Source organism: Vigna umbellata, chromosome 11 (assembly GCF_029865625.1).
Source record: "Vigna umbellata cultivar VRB3 chromosome 11, Vumbellata_1.0, whole genome shotgun sequence".
Classification (NCBI taxonomy): Eukaryota; Viridiplantae; Streptophyta; class Magnoliopsida; order Fabales; family Fabaceae; genus Vigna; species Vigna umbellata.
In genome coordinates, this window is record NC_142175.1 from 21,960,356 (window position 1) to 21,987,069 (window position 26,714).

The 26,714-nt window shown below is 31.9% G+C and overlaps 2 protein-coding genes and 1 long non-coding RNA gene across 6 annotated transcripts; all 3 read left to right on the plus strand.

Annotated features, from left to right (window-relative positions):
• The first annotated feature begins 1,343 nt into the window (after window positions 1–1,343).
• LOC124847022 (glyoxylate/hydroxypyruvate reductase HPR3-like) lies at window positions 1,344–7,203 on the plus strand. The gene is made up of 2 exons (XM_047324407.2): window positions 1,344–1,930; window positions 6,440–7,203. Exons 1-2 carry the CDS (start codon window positions 1,448–1,450, stop codon window positions 6,965–6,967), a joined length of 1,011 nt encoding a protein of 336 aa, XP_047180363.1. The 5' UTR covers window positions 1,344–1,447; the 3' UTR covers window positions 6,968–7,203.
• Window positions 7,204–16,621: 9,418 nt separating this feature from the next.
• LOC148191183 (phenylpyruvate reductase-like) lies at window positions 16,622–18,980 on the plus strand. 4 transcript variants are annotated; one of them, XM_088101510.1, is made up of 3 exons: window positions 16,622–16,741; window positions 17,221–17,714; window positions 18,201–18,980. In XM_088101510.1, exons 1-3 carry the CDS (start codon window positions 16,732–16,734, stop codon window positions 18,696–18,698), a joined length of 1,002 nt encoding a protein of 333 aa, XP_087957636.1. In that variant the 5' UTR covers window positions 16,622–16,731; the 3' UTR covers window positions 18,699–18,980. The 4 variants fall into 4 exon arrangements, with proteins under 4 accessions (XP_087957636.1, XP_087957637.1, XP_087957638.1 ...); XM_088101511.1 differs by having other exon boundaries at window positions 16,663–16,741; window positions 17,200–17,714; XM_088101512.1 differs by having other exon boundaries at window positions 16,668–16,741; window positions 17,208–17,714.
• Window positions 18,981–19,651: 671 nt separating this feature from the next.
• LOC148191184 (uncharacterized) lies at window positions 19,652–21,014 on the plus strand. The gene is made up of 2 exons (XR_015782824.1): window positions 19,652–19,918; window positions 20,040–21,014. It is a non-coding gene; the product is annotated as an uncharacterized LOC148191184 (long non-coding RNA).
• The last annotated feature ends 5,700 nt before the right edge of the window (window positions 21,015–26,714 follow it).

A 26,714-nucleotide genomic window follows, 5' to 3' on the forward strand; every position in this document is an offset into this window, starting at 1 on the left:
ATTAATTATATTTTTAATATTCATTGTATTTGGTTTTAGGAGAAATATAATATATATATATATATATATATATATATATATATATATATATATATATATTTATATAACATTATTTGTTTTTCATGTAATTAGTGAAACTTTTTGTATTGTATGATTATTTGGTTAACCATTTAAATAATTAACTATAATTTAAGTGATTAATTAATGAGTTTAACCAGAGTATCAAATAGGTCAATTAGTCATTTATACTAGTTCGAATCAACATACTACACTTTAGAGATTCCGTACATAAGTTGATTAATCATGTATTAATTTAGATAATTCAAAATTTATATCTATATCAACTAGTCATGTATTAACCTAGATAGTCACGCGCTAGTGAATATGATAATGAATTTGTCAGTCACCAAAAATATTTATCTGTCATAAACTAGATGAATATATTAATATTAAAACTGACAAATTTAAAAGTAAAATATAATTATTCTCAATGTACATAAGTTAAATTAATGAAAAGTTTACCATAAAATTTATAAATAAAAATTTAAAATAAAAAGTTAGATTTGTGCATTTATTATTATGTTATCCGCTGAATTTTGATATAAAAATATCTTCTACCAACTATTTGGACGTACAAAAGTTTACTTTCTAAATAATATTTGAATTTTAGATGAAACCACAAAACTCGTACCGTTAACTTCGATTCCACCCGAAACACATGTGATGTTTTACTTCCAAAAGTATTAGTCCTCTTATTTGATAGACCAAGACAACATAAATGGAAATATCTTTCGCGTCATGAATAATTTAATAAGAAAGAAAAGTAAAATTAAAATCAAGGTCAAAGAAAATGTAACTTTCCTGTGATTTTTAATTTTATATACGTTTTCTTTATATTTTCATACAATTGAGTCTACATCTAAAATAATTATTAAGTTATTACGAAAGGTAACTTTATTTTATTAGTTCAAAAATTGAAAATTGAAAATTGAATTACAATTGTTAATTTTTGTTAATTTTTGAAAATGTGAGAACTATGCTAAGACATAATTCGAATTACAACTCATTTAATATATATATATATATATATATATAATTTTAGATAATTCTTTTTATATAGAAATTTAATTGCATAAATAATATCAATTTAATTATTATTTATCTTTCTTAGAAAATATATTACAGTATCATTTGTTTTTCCTGATATATACTTTCGTTTCTTTAATTAAATTATAGTATTACATTAAAAATAATTATGTAAAATTAAAAATATTTTTATAAGAAGAATAATTTATATTTTGATGTATATAAATAAATATATTTTTTCTGCATAATGTGTGAGTTTTGTCTTTGTTTTTGTGGTGGATTTCAACGATATAGTTTGTTAGAGGATTGGGGTTATGGGGGTTTAGAGAGAGTGAAGCATCTTCAATCCAAAGCTTCTTCAATGACAAAAGAAGCAAACCATAGCAGCAGTGACATGAAAGGTCTTCCCAAAGTGCTGGTTCTGGGTCCTCCTCTTTGCTTCTCATCACTTCAACCTCTCTACTCTCACAAATTCCATTTTCTCAATTCTCACCTAACAGATCTCTCGCTTCAACATTTCCTTCAACTCCACCACCCTCCCTCTATTACCGCTATTCTCTGCGACGCCGCCGGCTACTCCGTAACCGCTGAAGTCCTCCACCTCCTCCCATCGCTCCGCCTCCTCGTCACCATCAGCGCCGGAACAAATCACATCGACCTCCGTGAGTGTCGCCGCCGCGGAATCGAGGTCGCCGGCGCCGGAGCTATTTTCTCGGAGGATGTGGCAGATATGGCCGTAGGTCTGCTCATTGACGGAATGAGGAAAATCTCTGCGGCAGATCGGTGGTTAAGGACGCAGAATGGCCACAATGCGCCCTGGCATTTATTCCCATTAGGGTCCAAGGTTTGCATTGTTATATATATATATATATATATATATATATATATATATATATATATATATATATATATATATATATATATATATATATATATATATATTCTTATTCTTTTACAGTTTTTACTATATGAATCCCAATTTTATACAAACTAAAAGTATAACATAAGTCTAATTACCTTTTAATTTTGCTTTTACTTTATGCAATTTGAATTTATTATTAATAGAAAATCTAATTAAATCTATTAAAAACTTACGATTTTAATTTACACAATCTAATTTGTATACAACACATGATATGATATAATGAAAATATATATTAACAGCGATGTTTTGATGGATTGTTATTGTATTTGTCAAAATTGAAGCATTTGATTAAAGCTTTTGAAAGTTATATTGTTACCTTTTGTAAATTAAAGATAATTTTTTTTTTTACTAATTGAAGATCAAATTAACAAAAAATGTATGATAAAATAAAAAGTAATTAAGGCTATCATTTAATTTTAATCTCTTAAGGAAATTTTTATGTGCAGAGATCATATTAAAAATGTGCTCCATAAATAAAATCAAACAAGAAAAACTTTAAATATAAGATAAAATGTATGAGAGCTATTTAATAAATTTGTATGCATCGAGATTAAATTAAGAATTCATTACATGCATAAAAATGAAAATAAGATTAAATACGAAAAAGTGGTACAAATTAAATAAAACTGACAAAAAAATATATGGAGATAATAGATCATTTGTAGTGGAATTTTAAAAATAAAATAAAATAATAGGTAGTATTTATATAATATTTGTTAAAAAATGTTGTAGAAAAGTTGACAAAACACAAACAAATTTTCCTGAGACGTGTAGATTTATTATTCTTAAAAATTTATTTGCGGTGCATTAAGTAAGTTCCTCAGGATACTTTCGAGAATATTTTAGAGAATGAGAAGATGGAGAAATAATCTTGAAAAAATCGAATAAAAGAAATCGATCGTTGCATCTCTTAATAAAAGAAATTGAACGTTGTTTCATAAAATTTTAATATTGACAATTAATAAAATATTAATGTTGCCAATTAAAATATTAAGGTTGTAATCCAACATTCTTTTGCAATCAATATTTTACAACAATCCCTCACTTATTGCAAAAGAAAGTTGAAATAAAAGTTTTTTGGCTCAAATAGTTCAAACATTAAAAGAAAGATAAGGATAAGAAACTTTTATCTTAGGTCTCATAGGATGTAATGCTTTAGAGCTAGTATAGGAAGTTATATGAACCAGTCTTAGATTGAGATACTTAATACACAATGTAGTTGATATAGCAAGTTATATGAACCAAAGACACTTGACGTGTGTTAGAGGTTTATCAATCACAATACACCCCACTATCCTTGCTGTTATCGCTGTGTTGTGCTTACTAGGCCATGCACGTGCCCGGTATTCATGAGTGCTCTAGAGATCATGCCAAAATCTCATGCAAGCGGCCCCACTCGACATTCATATAGGTGATTTCATCAAGTGTATGTTGCAAACCATACACCACCCATAAGGGATATGAAAATCATTAAAACTTTGTTTAAACTAAAATTCTTTCATCACATAGAATTTTAATGACAAAGTTTAGCCTCTCAATAATGCAGTCTTTAGCACTTTCACACACACACACATCATAGGAAGGGAAATAGTTGATTAAAATCAATTTAGTGCTATCAGAACTAACAAGTGACTTGTTTTTACCCATATGAACCTTATTTATGAGATCTCCAATCATAAAGGTTGGGTTACCATCACTTGTTTGTTTGCAAGTGGCTTAAGTCTCATTCCCCTCGATGTTTCTAATATCATTTGTCTTCCTAGAGGTTTTGTCAGAGGATCTGCTAGATATTGTTTTGACTTCACATAATCAATGAAAATAGTTCTACTCTTTAGTAGTTGTTTCACCAAATTGTATCTAAATTATATATGTCAATTTTTCCATTGTAATTGGGGTTGGTTTCATTCCTAGCCAAATGTTCACTAAGAAGTTTTTCAACCACTCAGCTTTATTACCAGCCATCTCAAGAGCAACAAAATCAGATTTCATTGTTGATCTTGCAATAATTGATTGCCTGACTGATCTTCATGTAATTGCACCACCCCTAAGTGTGAATACATAAACACTAGTGGATTTTGTCTCATCTGAATCAAAGATCCAGTTAGCACCATTGTACCCTTCTAGTATAGCGGGAAATCCACTATATTCAATGGCATAATCCATTGAACCTCTTAAGTATCTCATAAGCCTGGAAAGTGCATCCCAATGTTCTTGATTTGGACATTGAGTGTACCTACTCAGTCTACCTCCTACATCAGCAATATCTAGGCATACTGAGGCTGAGATATAGATTCTCCTCTATTCATTAATTTAGAATTTGCATCATATAAGGGGTACTCACTAGTTTTAGATCATAAAACCCAAACTTCTTAAGAAGTTTCTCAATGTATCGTTCTTGAGATAGTAATATACTATCTCCCTTCCTTATGATTCTAATACCTAAAATCACATTGGCTTCACCCATGTCTTTCATTTCAAAATTTGATCCTAGAAACCTTAGTTTTTAGAGACTATCTGATTGCATAGCATGTCGTTCATATATAAATATATAATGACATATTCTCTACTTCTATATTTAGAGTAATATCATTTCGTGAAAAGCCAAACTTATTTCTTCAAGTAATTAAGTAAAATTACCTACACCCCCACACCGCAATTTTAAAATATTTAAGAATGGTAAACGAGTAAATACCTGATTGTACTTCTTTCATTTGTAGGTAAAGTATACAAAAAATTACTCAAGTACATCATCTTCTTATTTCTTTTTCTTTCTCTGGAGAGAAAATTTTCTCCACTTTTTTTCAAACATTACAAAGGCATGACACATGAAAATTAGGGTTCATCATCCTAACTCCAACAAACTTTAAGTTGTCGCCTCGTCTCCCTCTTCTTCATCTCATTCGCGGTCCCTACAAATGCGATCAGAAGCCATTGTTGCTGCGAGCATCTTGCTAGCCTCTGAAAGTTTTGTCTATAGAAGATCTCGACTTTTAACACATTCGAAAGAGTATAAATTAAACCAAGAAACTTCCCACAACTTTTCTGAGGATCTCAGAACTAGAAAGGATCTTTAAAAGATTATAAATTAAACCAAGATTTTCTTAGAAGAAAAGAGAATAAGAAAATGAGAAAATGAGAGAAATAATTTTGATGTGCCTGGAATGAGAAAAGTTGTTCTATTTATAGAACATGTAAAGAACCTTGCCCCAAAAATAATAAAAAGAAATTGAACGTTGTTTCATAAAATTTTAACGTTGGCAATTAGTAAAATATTAAAATAGTAACGTTGTAACCGAATGTTCTTTTGCAATCAATATTTTACAACAAAAAGTAGGGGTATATTATGTAATCTCTTAAAAAAAAATATTATTATTTATATTTATATATTTTGAATTAACACACTTAAGGTGAGTAAAACATGGACAATTCAACCTCTATTTATAGACAACATAACAAGTTGGTACTTGCTCTGGTTAGGTTCTATAGCCCTCTAAACTAGAGATTCATTAATTATTATATGCTGAATGTGGGACATAGTGCTTCCGAAAATCTCTCTCCTCCTATGCATATTTACATGTCCATTTGTGATCCTATATATAATAAAAATCCTAAATCCCAAATATTCAGGTTAATCAGAAACAGATTAACCACAATTACAAATGTACACTAACCAGTGTTGGTTTCAGGTTCATGAGAAGTAGATCAACCATAAATACAAATGTACACTAACCAGTGTTTTTTAACACATAGTAATCAACCATAGAGTTAGATGCTCTGAATCAATAATATACTTTCTCTATTGATTAATATTTATTGAAAATTACAAAATCTCAACATAAAAAATGTGATTCACAAAATTTTGTGATTTATGATAAACTTTAAATACCAAAGAATATGTACAAAAGAATGTAGTAAGAGTCTTTTGTTAGCAGTTTTTGTAATATTAAGTATTTTTATTAATTTTTTACTTTGAATGCTTCAACTAATATTGTGGAAATGCTGAGAAGAATTTTAAAATAGAAAAAGGAAATAGTGCCTAGTATGAGTAAATTTGAGATTTGATACTCACACAATTATGAAAGCGCACTTCAACTATATTTGTAACTTTTATGAAGCTTGTCAAATAAATAATAATAATTGTATTTCTTGCCAGGAGGACATGCCGACAATATTTCATCACTTGATTTATACAAATGGTTCCTTTTGTAGTTTTGTCCTCAGTACTATGTTGCAGTATTATCTTTTTGTAGTTGATAAATTTCCATGGAATTAAGAAAACTGACAACTGGGAAAATGCATGTTTTAGTGCTTGTTCTTCTTACCTCAAACTGTTGTCATATCCCCTTTTTCATAATTAGATCATTCTACATTATATGCATGCATAGTGCACTAAACAAGCAAAAGCATAAAGCATTGGTGTTACTTCAGTTATCAGGGAAGCAAGTTGGGATTATTGGATTGGGAAGCATTGGCATGGAAGTGGCGAAAAGGCTCGAGTCTTTTGGTTGCATAATCTCATACAACTCTAAGCATAAAAAAACTACAGTGTCATATCCTTTCTATTCCAGTGTTGTTGAGCTTGCAACTACTTGCGACGTTCTTGTGCTCTGTTGTGAGCTAAATGAGCAAACCAAACACATAATTAACAGGGAAGTCATTCTGGCGTTAGGAAAAGGAGGATTTATTGTGAATATTGGAAGAGGGGGTCTTATTGATGAAAAGGAATTGGTAAAGTGTTTGATGGAAGGTGAAATTGGAGGTGCTGGTTTGGATGTGTTTGAGAACGAGCCTCGTGTTCCCCAAGAGCTCTTTGAAATGAATAATGTGGTTTTGTCTCCACATGCTGCTGTTCTTACTGCGGAATCTTTCATGAATATGTGTGAACTTGCTGGAGGGAATTTAGAAGCGTTTTTCTCGAATAAGCCCCTAATCACTCCAGTTATGTTGCCTGAATAACTTGTTCTTTTGACAGCACAATATCGTGCTACAGAACTCTATTTGGGTAAGTTTTTGAAGTCCATTTTTATAGCACAGAGTACATGCTTTTCTTAATTATTTTAGTATTTTCTTTAGATTCTTCTCCTACATATTTAGTAAAAGTAGGATTCTTCAAGATGCATGAAAAAACTACTGTTCTAGCTTATGTTGTTTCTCTCAAGATCGTATACACAGTGTTTCGTTTTAATATTGTACATTTATCTTGTAGATTTCTTTGTTTTCAAATAAGTATAATGTTTTGCAAAGAAGAAATCTATGCAGATATATAAACTAGTCAATGTTAAAGATCCTGACCTTGTTGCTCCTAAACACATGCGTATGTTTGTGGTAGAAAAGAAAGTTATTCTTAAGCTTCTCCGTATAAACATCCATGTTAGATATGCTCTTAAAATTAGGCCTTTCACATATTTCTACTACATTTTGTTTAAAATATTACATGATATCCAACACCTGTTAATTACAAATATAATTGTTGTTGTTCTTGCAGACTAAATGAATTCTTCTTCCATTATGTTTGTGTTCCTGTGATGATTTTCTCTCTCTTAAGCTTAAGTAAACTCATTATGGATAAGTAATAAATACTATCAAAGGTCTTTTTACGTGTAAAATTCATCCTATTTATAATGGATCCTTGTGTATGGGTTTGGATTAGCTAGCATGATTTGTTTTCCATAATGAATGATTATTGTTTAACTTGTTAATTAAGGATAAGATTTAAAGTAAGCGTCTTTGTTATCGTTCCAAGTTTCCGATGTATCCGAGTATATCTCTTAAAATATCTCTGTTTATATTTCGTGATTCTCTCATAATTTGTTCGAGATCATCTCAACTATACAAGACAATATATCCAAGATCGTTTTGATTGTACGGTACAATAATGCATTCCAACTGGTCGATACTCAAAATGTTGCATTAAGATCACAAATGTATCATTTGAAAAGAAAATAATGGAAATCGGATCCCCTGAGTCTTACCATAAAATGAGGGTGCAAGGAAATAGAAGCAATTATAAGTTGAATTGTGTCACAATGGCTGAAAGATAAGTAGTACTGTAATCTTATGAAAATACTATTTGCATACTTGGGTATAACTGCAGAGGATAATTTTAGAAAGAAGGAATTATGGCAGAGTATGATTATAGATGAGGAAGAGGTTAGCTATGTGGAAAGGGAGGTACATATATTTTGCTGAGAGGGTCACTTTAATCAAATAGGTAATATCTACTATTCTTTTATATTACTTATCAATCTTTAAAATACCACTGAGTGAGTGGAAAAGGATTAGGAGATTATAGAGGGAATTCTTATGGGGATGGGGTCTGAAGGTAGGAAAAACTACATAGGTTAAGTGGAAAACATACGTAAAATTAAGGAAAGAGGACGGATTAGAAGTTAAGGACCCAAAATTGTTTAATATGACTTTGGAAAATGGAAGTGGAAACTTAGAAAGGATGAGTCTGGTTTATAAAAAGAGATAGTTGAGTAAAAGGCTACATTTAGAATATTTGAGGAAGTAGAATATTTGGAATCATAGAAACAGTGTTCCATTTAGAATATCAAGTGTAGATGATTATGAAGTTTTTGTTCTAACACAAGTCAAAGCATGGGTTGGGATCACATATAAGTGTATGTGTACAATCGAATGTGTTCAATCTTTACGCTTTTAGACATGGAAGTTCTTGAGTTAAGATATAAGTTCAATAATGTTTACTCATTTTTCTGTATTGTCCTTACACATCCTCAGATTTGCTGTAGGTATTGCCACCTACGTTACATCAGCAGATAACTATTGATATTTGTTTAGGTTGGTGTATGTTTTTTTAATTTAGACCGACTACCAATAATACCTTGTCGCTTATATGGGATTTTTGTCATGAAAAGTAGGGTGAATGACATGTATACATGCACGTAGTCTATGTTTAGCCTTTAAAGGGTAGAAGTTAGCATTGGAGAGTGGGGAATAGGATTGAAGAGTATCTAGGAAAAGAGGATATTATATGGTTGTGTGATTCTTGACTGACTTTCTTTTAGTTGGAAAACAAGGCCACGATGAAACCACGAGGGCTTCAGCAATAAAAGTAAAAGAAGTGAGAGGAGATTAAACTTGGAAGGTAACGACATGAGGTAGTTAAAGGGCAGAGAGAGAGAGAGAGAGAGTCTTTAATGTGAAATAATATACCGAATATTGTTGGAAGAGAAAGTAGTGTTCCGGAATGAGTATGAAATAGATATTATGAACTAGTAGTTTTCAGTTAACTGCAGAAACTATACTGAAAATATCACGAGTTCAGTTTTTTTAACTTTGAAATAGATAATAGTATAATCAGTTTTTGATTAAAATAGATTAGTTTCTTTTAGTATAAAATAATACATTTAACTATAATTTAGTATGGTTAAGTTATTTTTGTCCAGCGTGAGAGACAAAGATAGAAATAGTTTTATCTGGAAACAACTTTAACCTTTTAGAACTAAGGATATAAGAGATTTTTTAATGAAAGTCAATCACGAAAGAGATATCTTGAGAAATCCTCTACTCAATTATTATTTTCTTTTTATTTTTGAAAAATGTCTTTTCTCTCCAATACTAAGTTCTTTTCTTATTAGAGATTTACAAATTTTGTATTAATAGGATTTTGTAGGGAAGATGTATTTTTTTTTAAGTTTGTTTTTGACATTTTTCTTATATATGATCATTAGGACAACTCAATTATCTAATTTAATCATATTTGTTTTTTCTTATAAAAGAAAAAAACTATTAGTATCTATGATACATTCATGAAATATTAGGTACAAGATACAATTTGTTCCATTAAATATCATACATTGGTATTAAATAATAAAATGTTATAAAATTATTTAATTGATAGTTATATTCAAATTATACGTGTTACTTTATGAAATTAAAGATACTAAATTTACTTCTGCTATTAATAAAAATACTTTTTATTAATAATGAGTGGTACAAATATTTGTATAACAAAAAATAATTTACTTTGATATATTAAGTGAATAATTAATAATAATTATTCGTATCACCTAATTTTTATAAAATTATCATTATTAATAATTATTTTTAATCAAAATTACGCCTTTTAATTACAATTAATATTTTTAACTATTAAATTAAAGTTTATATTTAATAATTTATATACAAATATATTATAGTTACTAATAATAATTATTAATATCAATGATGCACTAGTGTAGTAAAGGAAAACGAAAACGGTTATTTTCGCCTATAAACAGTGGTTCCGTAACCGAGGTATATACAGGCGAGACAAAAAGGGTAGGTCTTTTGTCTCGGTTGTGAACTGAGGCAAAAGAGTGTAGGCTTTTGCCTCGGTTGTGAACCGAGGCAAAAAGGTGTAGGTTTTTGCCTCGGTTCCTACTGAACTGAGGAAGTATGTCGGACTCTATTGCCTCGATTGGGACCTGAACCAAGGCAGTAGAGTGTTTTTTTATTTTACTTTGTTTTACGTTCGGTTTCGCTATCTTTCATTTGTCTCGCGAGACCGATCAGGTGTGACCTGTGTCCATCGTCTAGGTTGCTTCGAATGTGGAAACCACCACAACCAGACCCAACTGCAAAAGAAAATACACGAGCAAGACCATGAGATCAAAAATCCAACTCGAAACGAAAACCCTAAATCCTTAAATAGCAAAATTAGATAATAAGAACATAAATTCCCAAAACCAGAGAACAATTAAAACCCTAATTTCAAATCTCAAGATGCGCCTAAGCTTTCGAAGTCGCCTTCCTTCTTGCATAAACGAACCAACACCGAGAAGCGAAGTGGACTTTTCCCCCATGTGAAACATGAACTAGAGTTGGAGAAGAGGAAAAAGAGGTTCACACCTCCCTCACTGCTAGGCGAAACGAAGCGAGAAGAAAAGAAAAAGATGAAGATGGGTGCTTCCCCCTTCTTGTGAAGCTGCGATAGATGAGTGAAGAAGAGAACAAAACATTGCGCGAAGAGAACCCCAAGGGCGAGAGAGAGTAGCGGCGTAAAACCTAAACGAAGGCATTTTGTTTAAAAGTGCCTTTCTTCGCAAAATTTAAACCTAAACGCATGTTATTACCTCGGTCCGTGGGCAAACTGAAGCATAAAGATTCTACGACATCGGCTAATAGGAACCGAAGCAATATAGTTTACCAAAATGGATTTTAGAACGTTCGGTTTCAGAGGATGTGTGTGTATTTGTGGCAGGACAGAATGAATTAGAACGTTCGGTTCAGAGGATCTCTGGTTCTGGCTGGAGATACTGTCTCGGTTTTGAGTAGCAACCGAGACAATATACCTGTTCGGCATTGGTTCTCAATGAACCGAGGCATATAATGTCGCCATAACTACGAAAATGCCACCACATTTTTATACGCTTCGGTTTTTTCGAAACTGAAACGTATATAGCACATTAAAAAACTCGTTTTTACTAGTGATGATTAAATTTTTAAAATTTATTAACAAAATAATTTGAAAAGTTTTGAGCTGAAATCATATATGTTGAGTTTTATACCTCAATTAACTCTCAATGTTACTATCCATTTTTCTTCCTCTTTCGTTTCTTCAAAGCAAGTTGGATAATTTGTCATGAACATGAATAGATTTGTTGAATTCTTCCTCAAATAAATCTTTGCCATTTACATAATTTTCCATCCATTTTCAATTTAAAACTTAAGATAATAACTTGCGTGATACCACTAATGCTTTTTTTACGAGGGTTTATTAGGTTGAGATTACATAAATGTAACTTGGGCATAAATGTGACTTTAATTCAACCCACATAAGAATTTAACTACACTTTCAACCCAAAATTTTAAGATAATAAGTTTATGAATCTTCTTTTTTTTTATATGGTGTTTAAGTTTGTTATTTCTATCCAATGAAATATTTAGACTCACTCTTGAATTATTATTAACATTCTCATCCCACATTGTCATGGTTGTTATTCACTCAATGTGAATATATTTCTATTTCTTTTCTCAATTGTTTCCAACTTCATCTTCATTCGCTTTAGAGTCATCATCATTCCAATCCAAGCTAGCCAAAGAATCTTCCACATGAATTGTACCCCAATCCTAATTATCTTCTTCTTCAAAGACCACATATCTACTTATTATAATCCTTTCAGAAATAGGATCATACAACTTATATGTCCTTGAATCTTGTCTAACCCTAAGACAAATACAATTTTTTACTGTTATATCCACTCCAAGCCTCTTCTAAGATTTTGTTCTTTACTACAAATGTTGGACTCCGATTAAGAAGAACTATCTAGTTCAAAACTTCAAGCCAAAAAAATATCTTCAATTATTTTTAAAATATTTTTCATCCAAATAATATACTCTAAACCATAATTATAATTGTACAACATTTTTTTATTTTGCTATATCATTCTTTTACTGTGTACATAGGATTATCAATTGCCTTAAAATACCATTTTGTCTAAAAAAATGTGTGAATTCAAGTGATGTAAACTCGTTTTAACGATTTATACAAAAAATTGTATTACTAAACTCATATTTTCTCAACTTTGCTCTTACTTCTTTTTTTTCAAGTTAAATGAGCTTTAAAACTTTCAACAAAAAAGTAGATTGATACTTATTTTTTTACTAAATTCATCAATGAAATTGATCTTGTATTTTGTTAGAGGTCTCACATCGACTAGAGATAAGGTTAATTTATAGTATATAAGTGGATTCAAACCTCGCTTTTAAAAGTTTATTTTGTAAGATTGAGTTAAGATTAAAATCCACTTCTTAGCATGATATCAGATCCATGAGTTAGCACTTATCCTAGCGAGATTTGTTATTTGTTGAACCGATTGTTTCACTCGTTATTAGATCACCCACTAATTGTCCCACGCTCGAGATGTATAGAACAAATCTTGCCCCATTTTGTTTTGTTGAAGTATATTTAGACTTGTGAAGTTTAAATAACCATATTTACAATATCAAAGTCTCACTAAATCTTTTGTTAAAGTGTTCACTATAAACAAAAAATATGAATTTGCTGATAGTCATTATCCGTCGAAAATTATAAAAATTTGTCAATAATCATTGTTTTCCGAAGGATTACCGATAGATAAAAATTCATCGGTAAAAGTGTCATTAGTAAGATTTACTAACAAATTTTGTCCCTCACTAATTACTAACGTATTCATCCTTAGGTAATTACTTTAGTTATTATCAATGGATATATCTTTCGCTAATTATCAAAAAATATATCTTTCGATAATTATCAACAGATATATTAATTATTATTTGCTTTTGTACTGATTATTGTTTTTCATATTCAAATTTTGGATTTTTATGTCCCATTAGAAAATTAATTTTTATTAGATTTTTATTATTGTGGTTTAAATCTTCTCTTTAAGTCAATTCTTATTTTCATCCTAGAATAAGATTTGCAAAAAAATTAAAACACATAAAATTTATTCAATCATTCAGAATTACAAAATAAATTTCAACAAAAAGTTTTCATCACCATTCTTTAATTTCGTCTATCATTTTTGCCTCATGTTTTAAACCAAAAACATTCTCACACACTATTTTCGAATTGCAACCTGTAAATCTAGAAAAGAAAAAGTCATCCCCATCATCATTCACCTACACAAACCATCACAGATCCATCTCCTCAACTATAAATCATAGATTCAATCATCTTCATTTTTCGATCTTCACCACTATTCAGAAAAAGAAAAAAAATCAAACACAAAATAAATCACAAAGAGATCAGCAGCTTCAAAGGCTTGTAATCAGAGATACTTGTTATCTCATTCACCAACTCAATCACCTTGCTCGCATTTTTACTCTCTATGGTTGCGTGTCTCGGACCTTCGCAAATTCTACTTTATGATGTCATTTAGTTGAAAACCCTCACAGATCTCCACTCTATAGAGATTGAAGTCTTTGAGATTTGAATAGAGAATGCATCAAAGACATGGTGGATGTTCGCCGAAGAGAGAAACCAACTAGGGAACAAATGCTCACATAGGGATTAAGACGAAGACGTGTTGGTGTGGCCAGCAGACGGTGCTTTTGATCACATTATGGAGGCACCAATTGTAACACCCCTCTTAGGGTATCACAGTGATTTATAAAAGGTCCATTTACTTCACGAAAATATAAATTTTAATATTATAAAAGGTAATTTATTTCAAATCGAAATAAGTACCATTTGTAATATAAAGATTTCAAATTTTACATAATAGTGCTCCAAATATAATTCAAATAAAATCCCAAGAATTTTCCCAACAAGCCTCTCCACTATATGCATGTTTAACTTCATTTGTAACATTATCTGCTCTCATACAACGACACGAGTTATACGATCATCGCACAAATAAAAACAAGTTGGGGTAAGCCAACAAAAATAACACACAACATGGAGATAACAAAATCAAACTCGCCCACAAAACTTAAATTGTTCATTCCAATCCATCCATCATTCGATAACTCATACCTAAATCACTGACACATCATTCAAAAAGATCATATAATCTTAAAAAAATTTGGACTATATAATCAAGGAGATTCAAATCCTCTCCCACACCTATTTTTGGGCACGACTAGGTTCTCGTCCCTCATACACAACTATTGGAAACATCATATTATTGGTCCTTCACACACAACTATTGTACCTATCTTATTTATTATCCCTCACACGCAACTATCAGACACATCACATTATTGGTCCTTCACACACAGCTTGTACCTATCTCGTTTATTGCCTTTCACACGCAGCTAATTGACACCATTGGTCTTTCACACACAACTATTAGATCCTAAATTTGAGTCGTCCTCCACGTGCAACTTCGGACCTATCGAATTAAGGTTTATTATATTTAAAATTAATTTTAACAATATAATTTAAACAAATTGATTAATTAAGGCTTAAATGCTTACTTGGTCCCTATGTTAAGTGGGTTTTTTCAGTTTACTACCCAGTTTTAAAAGTACATATATCAAGTCCCTAAGTTTTCAAAATTGTATAACTGAAGTCATGTCCATTAAGTTGGTAGCAATGGCGTTAAATGTTAATTGATGTGGCAAAATATATATCCAACGTGACAAAATTTAAATATTTTTATTTATTTACCTTAACAAATTTAATTATTAATTTTATTTTAATTCCGCTATAATTTCCTTGATGCAGTACAAGGTATGGCATCTTTATTCGGTGTAATTTCTAGGGTTGAGGATTTAGGATGTTTTAATCGGTGCAAAATCCTAAATGAAGCACAGACCATGTGATGGACCGATTAAACGGTGGGAAGGAGAGATTGATCGGAGGAAAACCTTTTAAACGGAGCAAAGGAATATTTAAACAGTGGAAGTGGCTAGAATCCGATTTCAATCGGTGAAATGGAATGTAAATGAGATTCTAATCGGGCAGAGATGAAGGAAAGAAAGATCTAAGGGAAGAATGAGGTGCAAAGTCGAAATCAATTGGTGGATTGATGACAAACCTGATGGAAGGCACTGTCCTTGGCTTGGATTTTTGATGGAGTCGAGATTTGGTGAAGGCGAAGCCAACAATGGAGGTCGTCCGGGAGAGAAGGAACTAGAGAAGGCGATGAAAAAGGTGGACAAGAAGGTGAACCGGGTGTCGATAGTCGTGCTAAAGGTGACGAAGTTAGAGCTGAGGCGACAGCGGGAAGAGGAGCAGGTGAAGGCTGAGAGGAAGGCAGAGGAGGTGAAGAAGCGGTAGAGTCGCACTGCTACAGAGGATGATTACAAGAGAATAGGGATTTATTTCCCAATTAAAAACCCTAAAATTTTAATATACACGTAACATAAACTTTACCTACCACGTCAACTGAATTTAGGTTAACTACATGTCATGTCAACATTTCTTGCACAGCTCACATCCACAGTCACTTTAACGTTATCAATTTTAACACCCTTAAACGGATAGGACTGAAGTTAAACAATTTTTATAACACAGGGACCCAATGTCTACACTTTTAAAATCGGATACTAAACTGAAAATTACCACTAAAAATTGGACCAAGTAAGCATTTAAGCCATTAATTAATTAGCATAAAAATTGAAAGAGTAGTAGAATATCAATAATTAATGGTGAGAAAGTATTATACCATAAAAAAATAAATTTGAGATAAATGTTCTTGTATAATTAAAATTATTTTTATCATTAAAATTTAAATGAATTAATTAACCAAAAAATTAAAAGAGTAAGAAAACATCAATAATTAATTATGAAAAAAATCTCATACTATAAAAGAAAAAGAAACTTGGGATAAATGTTTACTTACAATTAAAATTAGTTTTAACAATAAAATTTAAATTAGTTAATTAATTAATTAACACAAAAATTAAAAGAGTAATAATTAATAAATGAGGAAGGGTTACAAAGGCAAATTGATAATTGGCCGGATTATTAAAAAATTTATCAAGCATAATGTCAATGTGGCTCATGTTCCATGTGACATGAGAGACACTAGGAGACAACTACCTAAATGCTAAAATATTAGAATTATTTAAGTCGATACCAATTAAGAAATAAAAGCTTATTAAAAAGCAATTCTGACATTTTCTAAAAAAAAAATTACTTTTGTATTTTGGTTGTTGTGAATTATTGGCACTTAATATATAGATCGAATTAACTTTTCATCCCCAAGATTCCCCACTGCGCATGGTGGAGTTGTGGTACCAAAGCCAAAACTCAACCGCTCTACTTCTCTAGCAAGCTTTCTCAGCTTATGTCTTCTGGTAAGCAATTAATTCGGTTTGGTTTAGATGCAGCTTTTGTCTATAAGCACGTTACATTCATCAACATTTACTTCTTCTTTGTGGATGAACTGTTTGATACAGTTTTTCCAATTTTCATCTCTAGTACGTGTTTCCTCAAGGTTTTGAATTTTATTCCACTTTCTGCCAACCCCTTAATGGAATTTGAATGAGTATTACATATCTACATGGTGTGTTCAAGTTTGAAAACAGAAAATGGAAAATGTTATGAAAAAATGGGGCATTGTGAGTATACCCAAACTGTCCTTGGTGATCAAAATAAAGGGCACTCCTATTCTTCTGTTTTGTGGTTATTGTGGCTGAATGTGCACTGAATATAGAATGCAATAGTACCATTCATCTTTTAGTTCTGTCCTTGATAGTTTGCAGTGTTTTGGATTTTAGAATAAGATTGAAAATATGAATAAATATTTCTATAGTTTGACAGTACCAATTTCCAGGATCTCAACCATCAATGGCAATGGAAGACAAGCACAACCTCAAAGATAATAAGGAGCTTCAACCACTCCTAGTGTTTGGTCCTCCAATAATCTTCCCAACTTTTGAAGCACAAAACTCTCACAACTACCGTTTCCTCAAAGCTTTCTCCTCACAAGTTCCTCTCCACCAATTCCTCACTGAGCAAAAGGTTGACCCGTCATCAATTCAAGCCATATTGTGCAACCCTGCACAGAAGGTCTCAGCAGATGTCATCCGGTTCCTTCCATCACTCCGCATCATTGTGACCACCAGCGCTGGAACCGATCACATAGACTTGGTTGAATGCAGCCGTCATAGTATTCAGGTTGCCTGTGCTGCTGGAGATCATGCAGGGGATGTTGCTGATATGGCTGTGGGGTTGTTGCTTGATGTACTGTGCAAAATTTCTGCCGCTGATCGACATGTTCGGAAACGGGGTCCTTCTATGCCGTTGAATGTTTTTTTTGGTTCCAAGGTACTGCTACTCATTCTTCTACTTCTTCTATCTATGCATGTGCTTTTCCAAGGTACTTTTTTTGGTTCCGATCTCCTATTTTTCTACTTGAATGATGATTTTCAATGAGTGGAGTACTGCCAAAGTATAACACTGTTTTTCTATAACCCTCTACTATTAGTAAATATCTATCGGAAAGTACCAAATCCTGAATGGAGATCATTACATAAGGAGTAAAACCTACACAGTTGTGATTGCTAAAATCCAGTCAAAACATGTCTTTTTTAACAATATCAACTATAATCATGTGCAAGTTTGATTCGAAGTTTTACATCAGCTATTGATAAAGCAGATTTATTAAGTAAGATTATTAATCTTGCTTTGTATAGGATTGAATTAGATTTAAAGTCCACTTCATGTAAAATGGTTTTCTTTTAGTACTCATTAGAATAGACAAATTAAACATAAATTTTGCAGTATGAATGGTAACTAAGCTTTGTGTTTCAGCTAAAAGGAAAGCGAGTAGGGATTGTTGGATTGGGAAAAATTGGCACAGCAGTTGCCGAAAGGCTTGAAGCCTTCGGTTGCATAATGATGTACAATTCAAGAAAGGAGAAGGCATTTATTTCATACCCCTTTTATTCTAATGTAGTTGAGCTTGCTGGTGATAGTGATGTCCTTGTGCTTTGTTGCCCATTAAATGAAGAAACAAGGCACATAGTGAATAGGGAAGTGATGTTGGCGTTGGGGAAAGATGGATTTATTATGAATGTTGGGCGTGGAGGTCTGATTGATGAAAAGGAAATGGTGCAGTGTTTGATGGAAGGGGAGATAGGGGGTGCTGGCTTGGATGTGTTTGAGAATGAGCCTATTGTTCCCACTGATCTCTTTGCTTTGGATAATGTGGTCCTCTCCCCACATGCTTCTTCATTAACTTCAGATAGTTTGGATGAATCATATAAACTTTCAGCAGAAGCTCTGCAAGTTTTCTTTTCAAGTAACTGACCTGGTACTCCCCTCTTGCATGACTAAATTTATTTTACATCTAAATTAGAGTTTTTCTCACCATTACTCTTAGAAGTTAGCAGCTAGCAGGTCCTGGAAGCTAAGGTGAAGAAGTCAGTGTCCCTTTTTATTTTTGATAATCACATATAACTTCAAGCAATTGATTGATGCCATTAATTTAGGCATTTGAGAGACACTGCTGAAGTTGTTAAAGTGTTAACAGTGTAAAATATTATCAGAGTAAATCCGGAAAAATACATTTTTTTTTTACTTTTGTATCCACTCCAAGCCTCTTCTAAGATTTTGTGTCGGACTCCGATTAAGAAGAACTATCTCGTTTACAACATCAGGACGAAAAGTATGTTCAATTATTCTTAGAATTTTTTGTCCAAATAATATGCTCTAAACCATAATTATGATTGTCCAATTTTTTTATTCTGTTATATCATTCTTTTAAGGAGTACAGAAGCTTATCAGTTGTCTTTAAATACCACTTTGACTAAAAAAAAAGTGTGAATACGATTTATACAAAACAAAAAATTATTACTAAACTCATATTTTTCTCAACTTTGCTTTTACTTCTTTTTTAAGTTAATGGAGCTTTAAAATTTTCAACAAAAAAAGTAGACTGATACTTTTTTTACTAAAGTCATCAATATTGATTTTGCATTTTATTGGAAGTCCTACATTAAATTAAAGTTAAGTTACAATATATAAAATATATAAGTAAATATAAAACTCATCTTAGAAATTAAATTAGGTTTAAAATTTATTTTTTTAAAATTGTTATTTCAAAAAAGATAACGATATTCTGACTCCAAATTTTGACAAGCTTTTAACTCTCACACGTATCGGCATGTGATTTGTCTATTTGGACAAGTTAAAAAAAATGACGTGGAAATAAATGAATTTGGGGATTTAGGGGTTTTTCTCTATGCGAGTTTCACTTTTTAGGATTCAAAAATTTGATTTCTCGTGTGCGAGAGAGAGCTTATTGGGACGTCGTTCACCGAGACAAGAAATTGTCGTTGTCGTTCAACGAACCTGCATCCGCTATCGTTGATCGAACCTATATTTGTCGTCATTGGAGCTGCACCTATCGTCGTTTCGAAGCACCGTTAAAGAGCGAAAGCACCATTGACGTAGGTTTTCTAGCTTTACGCCGTTTGGAAGCACCGTTGAAGGCGAAAAATGCCATTGAAGACGAAAAAACATCGTTTGTAAGTTTTCGTGCTTCGTTTTGGTTTTCCTTTGTTGTTGTTATTCGGTTATTTTCACTTGTTTTAAATTTTCCTTTGTTGTTTTATTCTGATTTTGGAGACCTTATTTGGTATATTGTAGGTATTGTTGCAATGGAGGAAGTTAGTAATCATAGTGGAGTTTATCATGGGTGAAGAAAGTATGTGGGGTTATATTAATATTTAAAAAAACTTTGGGTTCTTTTGTATTTAAATAGAAACCATATTTTTGTATGTAGTTAGTTTTTAGACACTCCTGTAAGACAAAGTTCATAGGTGGTTTGAACCAAAGGCTGACTGGTGAAGAGACGCGTTATATTGAGAACATTGTCTTTGGTTGGTTATTATGGTTGCCAGAGTCTATTAAGATAGGTAGAAATTTGCTATCTGAGTTATGTGGTAGATGGGTTGATAACATGGGTGGGTTTTTATTTATGGGGACAAAATTGTTGAATTTAATGAATTCGACATCTGTTTAGCGTTAGGGTTGCCTCTGGTTGGACAAGTAATAGATTTAAATAAAGTTGGTGTTCATAGTGTGTGTAGGAACTACTTTCCTAACGGAAAAGTAGATATTAAGATGGTATATGAATTCTTGTTGGAGGAACATGAAAATTTTCCTATGGAACATTTTTGCACCTTGTTTATATTGGTAGGGATATCAGAGTTTTTGCTTCCCAATCGAACTGGAATAGTTTTTCCAATTGTTTTTAACCGTATATAGGAGTTGGAGTGTGTGGGTAACTACAACTAGGATAGTTTTGTTTTTTAGTACTTTGTGGAAAGTTTGTGTACACCAACAATGAAGAATGAAAGAAGCAGAACCCAATTTCATGTTGTTTGATGTGCTTACTGTTAGCAAAATGATGAAGATAAAGTTTTGATGATGTCCAAAACAAGTCAAGATATATCAAGTTTCAAGAAGATCCTTTGAAGACTTGTATTGTTATAGAAAGCTTTTGTAATAATTGTAATTAAGTGTTTAGGACTTAGGTTCTTAGTAGTGTTTGATTCCATGTACTTTCACATTTCAAATTTGATGTTTAGAGTAAAAAACGTACCGTATTAATCGATTAAACCTAGTGATATTCGATTAATCCAGATAGGAGCTGAAAAACTCTAACTGCCTTTGCAATAATCGATTAAAACTTGCTTTAATCGATTAAAATGTGGATTAAAAATCGATTAAAGGTGACTGTTGGAGTTTTCTAGCTATTAAAACTAGTCGTTGTACATATTTTAATCGATAAACAAGAATATTAATCGATTAAAAGCGTTAAATGGCTGGAAATGAAGAACGGGAGAGTATTTTCCTGAGTTTATAAATAGGCTCTCATTTTTCTTCAAAAATAACTCTTCCCTTGTACTCTAAAACTCAGAAATCATTGAGAATTGTGTGATCTGGTTCAGCTAAAGAAACTCTTGTCTGTGGAACTGGTGAAGTGCTACTGCGGTGACAAAGGAATAACTGGTTCATCCTTGGTGCATCTAAGGAAGTGTTCAGAAGAGAAAGTCATCCTTCTTGAAGTATACGAAGGAGGTGTTTCATCCTTTGTGAAGAATCAAAGGAGGTGCAGGTTCATCTATTGTGGTATCAAGAGAGGTGGTTTCTAAACTTTTACAAATTGTTTCTTTGTGATTGTAATTTGTAATTGTTTTGTGAGTAGTATACTGTTTATCTTGATTTAAGATAAGCGACTAGATGTAGGATTGGTAAGATCTAAACCAGGATAAAATCATCTGCGCAAATTTCTCTCAACCTTACTCATTTTATTTATCGTTATTATTTGCTTAGTAAGTTAAATTAAGAAGAAATTTTAAAAGGCAAACATTATTATTAAAAACCAATTCACCCCCCCCCCCCCCCCTCTTGGTTTGTTATTTCACGCTAACCATTCCGTTGCAGCCGCTTTGACAATTGGCATCAGAGCTTGATTTGATAGTTATTAAAATGGTAGGATCATATCAAACTTTTGCAGAGGGTGCTTCTATCAATAGACCACCCCTATTCACAAGTGAAAATTATGTATTCTGGAAGGTTAGAATGCAAATATTTATTGAGTCTATTGATGTTGATATTTGGGAAACTATTGCATTTGGCCCTTTTGTTCCTACTAACAATATGCAAGAACCAAAGCCCCCTGTTTAGTGGACTATTGAAGATAAGAAGAGATTTCAAAACAATGTAAAAGCTCGTAATATTGTTTCATCTACTTTAACTATTGACGAGTTTTATAGGATCTCTCTTTGTAAGACTGCTCAAGAAATGTGGGAAGTGCTGAGAGTAACCCACGAAGGTATAGATGACGTAAAGAGAGCTAGAAAGAACAACTTCATCCAGGAATATGAAATGTTCAGCGTGAAGCAAGGAGAAACAATTTTAGACGTTCATAAACGCTTCACCAACATTGTTAACCATCTCATTGGACTAGGTAAGTCTTTCGAAAATGATGAGCTTAATATCCAAATTTTGAAATCTTTAGACAGGTCGTGGCAACCAAAAGTGACTGCAATTTTTGAGTCACAAAATCTCAACACAATGACTATGGCGGCATTGTTTGGAAAGTTGAGAGAGCATGAACTTGACTTTGGAAGACTAGATGAAGAAGAAGCAAAAACTAAGAAAAAGAATTGAGCCTTTAAATCTGAGGTTGAAAGGAGCAAAAGCAAAATAGAAGTTGAAGACTCAGATGATGAAGAAAATTTGAGTCTTGTAATCAAAAGGCTCAATAGGTTCGTGAAGTCAAAAGGAAAAGGAAGATTTAGGTATGAAAAGAGAGAAAACCAAGGATCTTCCTTAAACTACAAATTCTACGGTTGCGGAGAAAAGGGGCACTTAAAAGCTGACTGTCCAAATAAAAAGAAGGGCGAAGAAAAGAAAGAAAAGAAAACATTCAAGAAAAAGAAAGCGTATATCGCATCGGACGATCACAATGAAACAATTTCTGATCTGAGCGATTCTGATGAAGAGGCAAACATCTGTTTGATGACAGACGACGACACTGGAAGCCAAGTAAGTACATCTAACTATTATGATAATTATAGTTAATATAGTGAAGATGAATTGCATGAAACTTATGTTGCTTTAATAAATGAATATGAAAAACTAGATAAAGCTCATAATAAATTGAAAAAGGATTTCAAAGAATTAAAATTAAATTTCGAAAATGTTCTTGAAGAAAATGAAAAGTTAAAATTAAATTCTAAAAATATCTCTAAAGAAAAAAAAATTAAATCAAATTTTGAAAATATTTTTGAAGAAAATAAAAATTTGAAAAATAAAATTTTATTTTATGAAAAAGGTAAATATATTAGTAGTAATGAATGTGCATCTTGTGTGAATCGTAAGAAATTAATAGATAATATAACCTTAGGATAATGTAGCAAAAATAATGAAAATAAGGTTGTTAGAAATAGGTACGTTCCTAAATTTAAAAATAAACATAACAATAGAACCCGTAGGATGTAGGTAGAAAAAGGAACAACTTTTAGGAACACAAATATTGTATCATGCTTTTATTGTATGAAAAAAGGTCATACTTCAAACAAATGTAAAATTAAGCATTATGGTGTTTCAAGTGGTAGATATGTTCGAGTTGTTAAATAATTTCAAATCTCTAAAATCTAACCCAAAGGACCCATACAAAGTAGTTGGGTACCTAAAAAGCTTGTTCTTTTTATTTTGCAGGAACTATCAAAACCAAGGAAGTTATTGTGGTATATTGATAGTGGATGTTCAAGACACATGACCAGAGATAAAAAGAAATTTACAAACTTCTGAAAAAAGGAGCAAGGCTTTGTCACCTATGGTGACAACAATAAAGGAAAAAATCCTTGGAAAAGGAGATATTGGGAGTGAGATACCTTGATGATCAAAGATGTGCTATATATGGAAGGACTAAGGCACAATCTAATTATCATCAGTCAACTATGTGACAAAGGACTCAAGGTAACTTTTAAACAGAATTCTTGCACTATTTATAAAAATGATTCTTCTAAAATTGCTTTTTTTAATGATCTTTTTGAAATCTTTATGAGTTATTGGTTTCTTGAAATCAATACACAAATAGTAATGAATCAACAAGCACACACACAATCTATATTGGTTCGGCTATCACAAGCCTACATCCAGTCTTCATTCAACAACCTTAGTTGAAGGGATTCCACTATAATGATTGAATATACAAGAATACATAGATAACCCTCTCAATGCACTCCTCTCACCACTCAAAATCAAAATAGTAACCCAAGATATGAACAACCTCAATTTCTTACAATAAACCAAGAGCAATCACAGCTCTTAACCCATGGCAAACCCACATAGGTACACAATACAAATTGTTTGAATAAACCTGATCTTTAAAAAACACTCTCCAAGGGCAGATTGAATCAGAACCACTTTAGCACAAAGTCTTAAATGAATCTTGATGTGTAATCAACCAATGAAGCGTAGATCCTCCAAGAATGTTTCTTGAAACCACCTTTAATCAAAGTTCAACAAGAATTTTAGTATTTGAAAATTGTAACGTTATTGAAACATATTTCAAGTCATATATATATATATATATATATATATATATATATATATATATATATATATATATATATATATATATATATATATATATATATATATATATAGGATTTTCAAATCCTGCGTAGTATAATCAATTATGTTAATTGCATAATCAGTAATTTTTTTCTCTGTTTTAACATATTATCCTATGTGTATAATAGATTGTTTAAACACTTAAGCTTACTATTGATTCATTTAACAATCTTAAAAGATTAGGTTATTTATGTAATGGATTAGACTAAGTTCTCTGTTTTAGTCGATTATCAAACTTATGTAATCCATTATTTCCACAATTAGCTATATTAGCCATCTATTTGTCATCCTTAACTGATTATCTCACTTATATAATAGAGTGTGCTTTTTCTCTGTTTTAATCGGTTACGTACCCTGTATAATCGATTATAATAGAGTAGTTTGCCTATGTTAGCTTCCTAAGGGATCAGTTAAATCTAACAGATTATGTACCTATTTAATCGATTATTTATACCAGAAATGAGATTATCAATCTGTTTTAAGCATGACTCAATCAATAATAATGGATTCACATATCTAGCACAAACATGATCAAGATAAAACATTTGTTATGCCATTTGTTTTGCAAGAACCCATTAATAATAACTTAATTGTTCATCATCAAAATCTAAAATATAACGGGTTTAAGTTCCCTCTATCAAGAAAATCAAATTAGAAAAACAAAATGGATGGGTCAATTACAACACTTACAATCAAAGTGTCAATCTTGTTGTGATCCTTTCTATTTTTCCCGAGAGACTCATGTTCAAACATTTTCATCGATGGAATCTTCATGGCGTAGCACCACTAATGCCCGTCATAGACAATTGGGACAAACAACTACAAACAAATGTGTGTGTCAAAAAATTTATAATAAATCATTTACATTGTATTCAAACTAAATTGCCTGACATTTAATTCCACTCACAAATTCAACATTAATTATGTCACCAAACCTAATGATCTGGGAATGAAAGTAGTTGACGTAGTCATCCAATGCCTAGACTTTACGATTAATCTTTTTCTTTCATGAGTCGTATATGACTCGGGTCTACAACGAAATGACAAATTCATCTTTCATATCTTATGTTTATACAAAATTTACAACATAAAATATAACAAATTGCTTGTACAATATACAATGGATTAAAGATTATCCTTTCCTCAACTCCAATGGACCTTCGCTCAAAGTACATGAAGATGGTTGTTGCAAACAGCATCGCCTACAAAATCCATTTCATAATTAAACATCAATGGACTAACATAAAATCTGTTACAAAAAATACCACACACAAATTCATTATTACTATGTTGTCCACTTGCCTCCCAGGTCCTAAAAAGTAACACTCCTGCTTCCTAAGGATTTGACCCCAAATTTCAACAACAATCCTTCCACAAGACATGCAAAATTAAGTCTGATGATATGTCATCATGTCACTGCAAAATATGAAACAAAATTTTACCAATTTTAAAATTCATTACCTCCAAGAAGGTCAAATGGAATCACTAAGTTGTATAATTGTTTGGCATCCACGGCCATTAAAGCATCGTCCTCATGCGGGTGCATCCATGGAGGGATGGCTAAGAGAGGTCGAACGTCCTGAACATTTGTGCGAACATCATCATTCTCTTCCTTCAAAATACCTTCCGCATTTGTATAGGCGCCAGTGTCAAAAGAAGGGATTGCCTCATCTGGTTCACCTTCTACTTCAGAAGCAGAGGGACCACTATGTTGAAAAAAACAAGCCTCTTCTCATTGTTGTCTCCCAGCACCAACCTTCTCAACCAAATTCCTTAACTCGGTATTCATTTCTACCATTCTCCTTTGGTTGTCTTTTATTTTCTTCATCATCATTTCTTCCCAACCCACCCCAACCTCATATGCAACATCCTGTGGTATTGGCCCTTCATCCAAATGACAGGCACCACGAATGATTGCATTCTCACGGTCTTCCTAGTGAAGAAACCACTCCCAACATATCTATCAACATCGAAAAATAAGTATTGATTCAATAAAACAAACTAAAATATACAAACGACATACACAATCAACATCATTGTCATTATTTTCTATTATTAATTTTATCCTATTTACAACGTCTTTTAGAGTTAATGACTTAGAACTAAACTGTTACCTCACAACACCACAAACATTGTCATCAAATTTAACCTCTCAACCCCCCACACCCA

What these genes read in the sequence shown, in the direction of transcription:
- LOC124847022 (XM_047324407.2), top strand. Translation starts at nt 1,448, where the DNA reads ATGACAAAAGAAGCAAACCATAGCAGCAGTGACATGAAAGGTCTTCCC. An exon ending in TATTCCCATTAGGGTCCAAG is followed by an intron (nt 1,931 to 6,439) that starts GTTTGCATTGTT and finishes GTGTTACTTCAG; the next exon opens with TTATCAGGGAAGCAAGTTGG.
- LOC148191183 (XM_088101510.1), top strand. An exon ending in ATGTTTTTTTTGGTTCCAAG is followed by an intron (nt 17,715 to 18,200) that starts GTACTGCTACTC and finishes TTTGTGTTTCAG; the next exon opens with CTAAAAGGAAAGCGAGTAGG.